Here is a 9659-nt window from a genome sequence, read left to right as displayed (position 1 = left end):
CTTCCTGCTCTTGGAATAATTTCAATGGAGCCTGAGTCCCTCCTTCTTAAGGTGTTTTTTTTTTTTTTTTTTTTTTTTTAAACCTTATTCTCACAAAGACCTTTGGGAAGCTGGTTCTAAATCTTACCTGAGACCTGAGATCTGACCCTTGGGTTTAGTTTGGGCCACAGTACCCATACCTGAGATGTGATTCTAGCAGGAAGGGCCCCTCTCTGCCCCCGCCCATCATTCATCTTTTCTTCCATTTCTCCCACGATTTCCTCTTGGCCATAGCTTAATTCAAATTTCAGCATTTTTCTATAACTGGACTAACAGATTTTCGTGTTAGTGCCAATTCAAGCACCCTATCCCTTCTCTGAACTCTTAGTTAAGTCAATAAATATTTAACTCATTTGGCAATTAGTTAGGTGCCTTTGGCACTTCACCCAATGGCTTTTAAAACAAGCTAGATATTTCTTTTTTTCCATCTTTGTTTCTTGGCTTCATGGTAGACAGACCAGCTATATGTGGGCAGGAAATATGATTTCTATTTCTCTATATATGTACCTGACATGTAGTATTTACTGCCTTCTAAATTTAATTGGCATATGATTCCTTAACAATAAAAGGATAACTTTTTAAAGAGAGAAAGAGATTATCTTGGCTGGACTTAACGGAGGGGAGGCTGTAAAGCACGTTGGGTTAGTGTGAGGGCTTTGATGCCAGACAGTGTGGCTTTGAATCCTGGCTCCCCATTTATTGATGATATGATTTTAACAATGATGTACTCTCTCCCTGCCTCAGTTTCCCCTCCCATAAACTGGAAATAACAATAGCACTTGACCAAGCCCCTAAAACAGGAATGCAGGAAGCATTTTCTAAATGTCAGCTATCACAATTTTATTCTTTCTTCCCGATAATCATAATATGCTTATGAACTACTTATGGCTAACATACAGTTGGACTTTACCTTACCTAGGTTTTGTCTAGATTATCAGATTCTTATCTTTAAAACGTGAATTATCTGAATGATTGTGGCTTTTTTCCCCCATTACATAATATATATAAGGTGAAAGAACAGAAAAGCAGCTGACCAAATGCAATAAGACAAACCAATTAAAAAGTAGAATGAATCAGTGTTAGCCAAAGAGAAGAGCCTGAGGGAGCAGTAGGAAGGCTGCCAAATCTATTAAGTAAAAGAGAGATAAGGGAGAGAGCCATCAATTACAATCAATTAAAAGTTTTTAACTGTTGTAATGCTGACCTCATGCTCCAGGTGCCTGAGACAAAGGAAAGGAATGTGGATACTTGAGTGGTCATGACAGTTTTCCAACTGGCCACTTTCCCCTTAACCAGACCAAGCCTGTCTCTTCCATTGCCCTCGTGGGCTACCTGGGTCAAAACCTGACTCATGGCTCAGGTTCCTCCTTGCTGAAAAGAGAGGAAGTCCTGAGGCCTGGAAAACAGCTTTCTAGACTCCTCTTCCACATTCTCATCCATCAGCAGGTCCCGCTGAATACATTTTCAGAATGTTTCCTGATTCTGTGCACTTTTCCCCCACGCCAAGGCTTCATTTGTACCCGGAACTACAGTGATTTGCTAAGTGGTCTCGTTTCTACTCTTACTTATTATTCTCTGAAATTGCCTTGTCCTGACTTTTCTACTTGTTTCTTTCATTTGTTTTCACCACTAGCCTATAAACGTCTCATTCATCAGTGGCTGGCACATGCGTGGTCCAATCGATACTTCTTTCTTTTTAAAAAAAATTTTATTGGAGTATGGTTGATTTACAATGTTGTGTTAGTTTCAGGTGCACAGCAAAGTGCATCAGTTATACATGTACATATATCCATTCTTTTTTAGATTCTTTTCCCATATAGGTTATTACAAAATATTGAGTAGAGTTCCTTGTGTTATACAGTAGGTCCTTGTTGGTTATCTATTTTATATATAGTATTGTGTATATGGTTTGTTTTTTTTTTTGCCATGCCGTGCAGCATGCAGGATCTTAGTTCCCCGACCAGGGGTCGAACCCATGCCCCTTTCATTGGACCACCAGGGAAGTCCCTCATAGTGTGTATATCTTAATCACAATCTTGATTGAATGGAAAGAGCTGGGAAGAGTTTCCTTCTTTCTTTCTTTCTTTTTTAAATTGGCGTACAGGGCTTCCCTGGTGGCGCAGTGGTTGAGAATCTGCCTGCCAATGCAGGGGACATGGGTTCGAGCCCCGGTCTGGGAAGATCCCACATGCCGCGGAGCAACTGGGCCCATGAGCCACAACTACTGAGCCTGCGCATCTGGAGCCTGTGCTCTGCAACGAGAGGCCGCTATAGTGACAGGCCCGCGCACCGCGATGAAGAGTGGCCCCCGCTTGCCAAAACTGGAGAAAGCCCTCACGCAGAAACAGGGACCCAACACAGCCAAAACTAAATAAATTAATTTTAAATTGGCGTACAGTTGATTTACAATGTTGTGTTAGTTTCAGGTGTACAGTGCAGTGATTCAGATATATGTTCTTTTTCATATTCTTTTCCCTTGTAGATTATTACAAAATATTGAGTATTGTTCCCTGTGCTATACAGTAGGTCCCTGTTGGTTATCTATTTTATATATAGTAGTGTGTATATGTTAATCCCAAACTCCTAATTTACCCCTCCTCCCATTTCACCTTTGGTAACCATAAGTTTGTTTTCTATGTCTGTGGATATATTTCTGTTTTGTGAATAAGTTTGCATCATTTTTTAAAGATTCTGCATATAAGCGATATCATATGATATTTGTCTTTGTCTAACTTACTTCACTTATGGTGAAGTAATCTCTAGGTCCATCCATGTTGCTGCGAATGGCATTATTTCATTCTTTTTTATGGCTGAGTATTATTCCATTGTCTGTATATATATACACACACACACACTACATTTTCTTTATCCATTCATTTGTTGAAGGACATTTTAGGTTGCTTCCATGTCTTGGCTATTGTAAATAGTGTTGCTATGAACACTGGGGTATTATGTATCTTTACGAATTATGGTTTTCTCTGGATATATGCCTGGGGGTGGGATTACTGGATCATATGCTAACTCTATTTTTAGTTTTTTAAGGAATCTCCATACTGTTTTCCATAGTGGCTGCACCAATTTACATCCCCACTAACAGTGCAAGAGGGTTCCCTTTTTTCCACACCCTCTCCAGCCTTTATTATTTGTAGACTTTTTGACGATGGCCATTCTGACCAGTGTGAGGTGGTACCTCATTGTAGCTTTGATTTGCATTTCTCTAATAATTAGTGATGTTGAGCATTTTTTCATGTGACTGTTGGCTATCTGTATGTCTTCTTTGGAGAAATGTAGAGTTGCCTTCTTTTTTTTTTTTTTGCGGTACGCGGGCCTCTCACTGCTGTGGCCTCTCCCGTTGCGGAGCACAGGCTCCGGACGCGCAGGCTCAGCGGCCATGGCTCACGGGCCCAGCCGCTCCGCGGCATGTGGGATCTTCCGGACCGGGGCATGAACCCGTGTCCCCTGCATCGGCAGGCGGACTGTCAACCATTGCGCCACCAAGGAAGCCCCTAGAGTTGCCTTCTTAAGCAAAAGACTTTTTCTCTTCTCAAGGGAAATCCACTCTGTAGATATGAAAGTGGGCCCCTTAATAGGTTTACTGGGCAACACTTCGCTAAAATCATTCACATTATAAGACTTCAAAGTTATAGAAGGTAGTCATAACTCTTATTTTTAAGTGTGTCGTTTGTATTTTTCACACCCAGGAAGTGAAGGTAGAGAGTTAAATCTTCTCTATTTGGGCTGCCCCATGCATCTATGTGGTTCTGGTGGTCAAGCCCCTCCCACCTCATTCTCAGCAATTGTGTTCAGCCTTTGAATGTTTGTCTCACACAATTCTGCTTCTCTGATATAGACTCTTGGGGCTCCAGGTACAAGGGTTTTTTTTTTTTGCTATTAGAAGCAGAGTATGTAACTTCACAATGTGCATGTATTGACACATATGATAAATCGCTGAAGTTGATTGCTGGGTCAAGGGATAAATGCATTTGTGAATTTGATAGCTCTCACCAAATTGCCCTCCAGAAGGGTTCTGGAAACCTAGGCTTCTACCAGCTGTGTCAGAAGGTTGAGTTGTCACATACTATCTGTATACTCTACACCCAGCATCCTCCTGCTGACTTCCAAGGAGGAAGGAAGAAGGAATGTGAAAAAGGAGGAACTGTTTATCAGGTACCTACTATATGCCGGACATACACAATATATACACGTTTGATCCTCAATGTTACCCTGTGAGGCAAAGTTTGTTTCCCTGATTCTTATTAATGAGATATTTTGTTGCAAAGAGGTTGAGGGATTTTGCACAGTGACTCAAGTAAAGTGGAAGAGAAGGGTCCTGACCCTGTGGCTGGCTCTGAGGCTGGTGTTGCTGCCTGTGCACCAGAGTCCTGCTACAAGTGATGGTATCTCAGCAGAGCCTGGTGTCTTCCTGACCCGATTTCAGCTTTTCATGGACCCGCAGTGGTGACAACAGAGTTCTCAGTGTCTCAACTGCTTTATTTTCTTGGCTGCCTTACACTTCAAGTGTCACAGCTCAGCCCTACTTAGAGGAACCCCTGGGAATCTTTGCCCCCTTCCACTTGGCCTCCTGCCCAGGTCCCAGCCCTGGCCCCTCACAAGTGATTTGTGAGGGTGGCACTGGGCTCCTCTGGGTACCTGTCTCCCAGGAGGGCATCCAGCCACTCCTCCAGGTCTCGCACCTCTTTCTCTAGCTTCTCCATGAAAACGTGCAAGTTCTCCTTCAACCAGGTCCTGATGACCTTGATTGGCTCTTCTGAGGGGTCATGGGTCTGGTGTTCAAACACCTGAAAGGCAGACACTCACATTGCATCTTGAGTCTTTTCATGTAGACCTTCCCTTGCCACTGGTTTCTGAAAGTTCCCGGAGAATATGTTACCTGGGAAGTCATAGGATTCTGGGCATAGTTACATTCTCTGATTCTTTCTGACACCTCCCAACCTCTCCCTGAAACAGGCACAAACACCACCTCTTAATAAGGGAAAGGAGAGTGAGTTGCAATAAACTCGGTTGATCATCCCAGTGGGATGAAGGGGACGGGGGAAGGCAAGCTGTGGAGGCCCCCTTGGCATGCAGCCATCTCCAGAATATGCTCCTGACTCTGTGTGGACTTGGCTCCTTCCTCCTTGGATCCCAGAATGCTCACCTGATATTCCTGCGCCCACATATAGCACCAAGATCAGCAACGCCAACAGTGTCCGGGGGCAAGAAGAGAAGGAGGGAGGAGGTGAATTTCTGGAGGGTGTACGTGCCTCTCTGTTTCCCTCACAGAGGGCTAGGCATGGGGCTGCTATAAGATGATGGTTAGATCTTCACTTTTTCCTAATTATCTAAGTCACGTATACTTACTACAAAACCCGCAAATATTGCAGAATTAGATAACATGGCAACTTACTGGCTTTTCATTGGTGTTTTCCCTCCTTTCTCCCTGCTGAGAAGGAAGGCCCACCTCTATTCTCATTCCTTGTCTTGCTTTTGCATTTTTTCTTTTAAATGATCTTTAAAAGGAGTTGACTTTATTGAGGTATAATTCACATACAATAAAATGCACGTTTTACATGTACAGTTTGATGAGTTTTGACAAATGTCTGTGCTTGTGGACTACCACTCCAATCTAGATGTAGAACATTTCCATCATCCTAGAAAGTTCCTTTATGTGCTTTTGCGGCCAACTTCCTCTTTACCAACCCTCCCACCCCCACCCCCACCCCCGTCATAGGGAACCGCTTATCTGCTCTCTGTCACTGTGGAGCTGTTTTGCCTGTTCTGTTAACTTCACATCAATGAAACCATATATTGTATACTTTTCTGTTGAGCTACTTTTACTCAACATAATGCTTCTGAGATGTCTCCATGTTTTCATGTTCGAGGTTATTGATGAGTAATATTATATTGTATGAATATAGAATATATATGTGTGTGTGTATGTCTGTACATATACGTGTGCTCTCAAATGGATGCCTGGGATCTTAAGGAGTTTCATGGTTCTAGCTGGATCAGAATTCCATCCACCTCCAGCACTGCTGGACTTCCAGTATCTCTGCTCTAAACCCCATAGCAGCTGCTGTCTGGTAAGCCATGGGTAGTCTAATCCTTTGCATGCAGCCCACAGCCATGAAGTCATGGAGATCCCCGCCTGGGCTTTCGGGGTCCTCTCAACACCCAGCTCTTCTTCCTCTCCAATGCCTTGTCCTATGGAGTCCAGCTGCTTCAGTTGCACAGACTCTCTGCAGCTCAGCAGGACTGCTGGGCTCTGTTCGCCCTCTAACTCTTGGTGCAGCCGTCGTTGGAAAAGAGTTGAGGCAATCACCAGTTTTCTTTTCTCAGGGATCGCACTTTTGTGCTGTCTGCTGCCCTCACAGGAAAATAGTTGCTTCATTTATTTTGTCAATTTCATGGCTGCTTACAATGAATGAGAGGGCTAGTTTAGCCCCAGTTACTGTGTTAAGGCTGAAATTGGAAGTCTACCTCTTGGGGTTTGGTGCAGGAATGAAACGACTGCCTGAAGACAACATTACTTCCTGGAGCTTGGGTCAGTCCAAGCCCATTTAGGAGATTCTGATGGGTGTGCCAGGATCAGGAGGGGAGAAAACTGAGAGCCTTTTGGAGAGGTGGGAGAAGATAGAGGAGGAATCTGAGTCTGGGAGGGGCCCGGTACCCTCTCCTGGGTGGCCTCGTGGTGTGGCTGGGAGGTCTTAGCACAGGGAATTCAGAGACAACTGCTTTCAACAGACAATGTGAGTTGGGACAGTGATGGTGTCAGGGGCAAACAAAAGTGGAGAGAGGATTAAGGTGGATACAGTAGTGACCGACATTGACTTTCTCCCCAACTCACTGGATGTGGGCTGAGCCAGATTTAAACTGACTTGAGATAATACATTTCTTATGTACCTGTCTTTGTGAAGCAAAATTTAGACTGGCTACCACAAACAAAGAAGATAAGAGATTTGCATAATTTGTTTCTTCCCTGGATAGCTTTTCAAAAATATATACTAGCAACTATATTATTATTAACTTTAAAAAAAAGTAAAAATTAATTACATAGCAGCAACATGACTGAGTCTCTCACACACACTAGGAGTGAAAAAAGCCAGTCATGAAGGGACACACTGTTTGATTCCATTCCCATGAAATTCAGGGACATACAAAACTCATCTGTGATGATAGAACTCAGAATCGTGGTTATGGAGTGTGAGCTGGGAGGGGCCTTGGAGGAACCTTGGACATGCTCTATAGCTTGATCTGGGTAGCAACTGCCTGGGTGTGGACACCCAATGTGAAATCATTGTACATTTCCAATTAGGGCACTTTTAAAATTTCTTAACAATATTCCCTGAGACTCTCTTTATCTAAGACACATAGAACTGACTTATTCTTTATAACGGCTGATGAACATTCTGTGGTCTGAAATCTCTTCTATTTCTTTAACCACTTCTCTGTCAATGTGCTTTACAGGATGGTGTCTTCACCAGCATACTTGCTGCTATTTTGTGTGTGTGTGCGTGTGTGTGCGTGTGTGTGTGTGTGTGTGTGTGCGCGCGCGCAGGGTGAAGACAAAAGCAGGGAACAGGGACTAAGATTGAGTTTTAGTCCTTCTCTTGTGCTGTGTGGGGCCTGAGTCAAATCATTTTCTTCTCTCTGAGCCTCAGTTTCTTCACCTGTAAAGTGAATTTTGATATATGCTGAAAGGTCTTTCAAAAAGACAAGGTGGGGACTCTGTCATCGAATTGATTTGGGAAATGCTGTGGTAAACAAAGTTATGTGGATTTCCTTACTGCAGGACTTGTCAGAGCCTTCATTATGTGAACGAGCTGTGTAAATCTCCAAGAAGGGAACGAGGGTATCAGCATTCCCCAAACCACAGAACATTTTAAATGACTTTTTTAAAAGGAGCATTCCTGGGGTTTGAGATTCATGGGACACTTTTTTTTTTTTTTTTTTTTTTTTTTTGCGGTATGCGGGCCTCTCCCTGTTATGGCCTCTCCCGTTGCGGAGCACAGGCTCCGGAAGCGCAGGCGCAGCGGCCATGGCTCACGGGCCCAGCCGCTCCGCAGCATGTGGGATCCTCCCAGACCGGGGCACGAACCCGTGTCCCCTGCATCGGCAGGCGGACTCTCAACCACTGCACCACCAGGGAAGCCCTCATGGGACACTTTTTAAGCAACAGCTGCAGCATAATGGGAGCCCCTCAAAGTCCACCATAAAGGAAGCATTGGAACGAGTATTAAATGTATGAGTGAACAAATCTTTTGAAAACATATATAGGTCAGTCTTGTATCGCTCTCCTTAAAACCCTTCAATGGCTTCTTACTAATCTCAGAATAAAATCCCACCCCTTTCCACAGTGTGCAAGGCCCAGATGACTGTCCCAGCCTCCTCTTACATCCTTCCCTCAGTTCTCCACCTGGGAGGCAGTGGAGTGCAGGGTCACCTTGCTCAGGGTTTTGGAATCAGATGGCCCTGGCTTCAAATCCCAGTATGTCCCTGCTGTCTGGCCTTTTGTCTTTCCGACCTCAGCTTACCCATTTGTGAATGAGGCTGCTAATAATTGCTTCTCGGGAATGTCATGAAAGAGAGAGGGTTAGAAGCACCAGGCCGTGCACATAAGTGCTAACATTTTCCATTTTGACAAAATCCTATGTGAGGTTTGAACTTCAGCCCTAAGAACAAAAGCTCCAGAACCTCTCCAATTCAGGTGTATTATCCTATTTATTTCAGTTCATTCATTCATTCATTCAGCACCTGTTATGTACCAACCGCTATTCTAGGCACTAGGAATACAACAGGAAGCTAAATAAAAATCCCAGCCCTCCTGGAGCATATCTTCTGCTGGCAGTGTGGAGAATTAAATAAGAGTGTCAGTAATGACTTCTAGAAGAAGCTCCTGAGCCCTGCTGTGTTCCACCAGGTTGGGATCTAGGGAGAGTCGGGCTGAAAGCCCGTTCCTGACTTTGAGGGCCTTATAGTCTGCCTAGAATGTCAAATGGAGTCCAGATGGGAGGAAAGCCATGTACACCTGGTCTGGCCTCACCTGTTTCTTGTCCTCAGAGTGACCTCCCCTTCTCTCAGCTGCCACGCGCCCCCTGCTGCCCACCTGTTGGATCACCATGATCTCAGGTCAGGCTGCCTGGGTGGAACAGGGTACCCTCACCTCCCCGGCCTCTGGTCACCAAGCATCTCTCAAGCCATGAATTCTGATGTCACAGAAGGTGGGGACAGTCAGGCCCCCCCTCTGCACCACCCTGGTGTTTAGTCCTAACTTGTTTTTCATATAAATGTAAAAAACAAAGGCCAGAAAGAGATACACCGAAAGATTTTATTTCAGGATGGTGATTTTTCTGATCCTTTTTCTTCTCTTTTCAAATTTTTTTTATAAGATGCAAGTCTTTAAATAAAAAAACAATAAAATATTTTAAACTGAATTTATTGAGATAATTGTAGATTCACATGCAGTTGTAAGAAATGGTATAGGAGATCCTGGGTACCCTTTACTCAGTTTCCACTGATGGTAACATAGGCTCTTGCCATGGATACAATCTATCAATCTTATTAAAATCTCCCCAGTTCCACTTGTATTCATTTGTGCGTGTATTTAATTCTAAATAATT

At 43.9% G+C, this 9659-nt stretch overlaps 1 protein-coding gene across 1 annotated transcript; it reads right to left on the bottom strand.

The window, feature by feature from the left end:
* Positions 1–4646: 4646 nt before the first annotated feature.
* On the bottom strand, positions 4647–9160 carry SMIM23 (small integral membrane protein 23). The gene is made up of 4 exons (XM_059060591.1): positions 9084–9160; positions 5198–5250; positions 4931–4998; positions 4647–4838 (listed from the first exon to the last, which is right to left on the bottom strand). The coding sequence occupies exons 1-4, from the start codon at positions 9158–9160 to the stop codon at positions 4647–4649; spliced, it is 390 nt and encodes a 129-aa protein (XP_058916574.1).
* Positions 9161–9659: the final 499 nt, after the last annotated feature.

This window comes from Kogia breviceps, chromosome 4 (genome assembly GCF_026419965.1).
Source record: "Kogia breviceps isolate mKogBre1 chromosome 4, mKogBre1 haplotype 1, whole genome shotgun sequence".
Lineage (NCBI taxonomy): Eukaryota > Metazoa > Chordata > Mammalia > Artiodactyla > Physeteridae > Kogia > Kogia breviceps.
The sequence above is the reverse complement of the archived record's forward strand: the minus strand, read 5'-3'. Positions and strand labels throughout refer to the sequence as shown.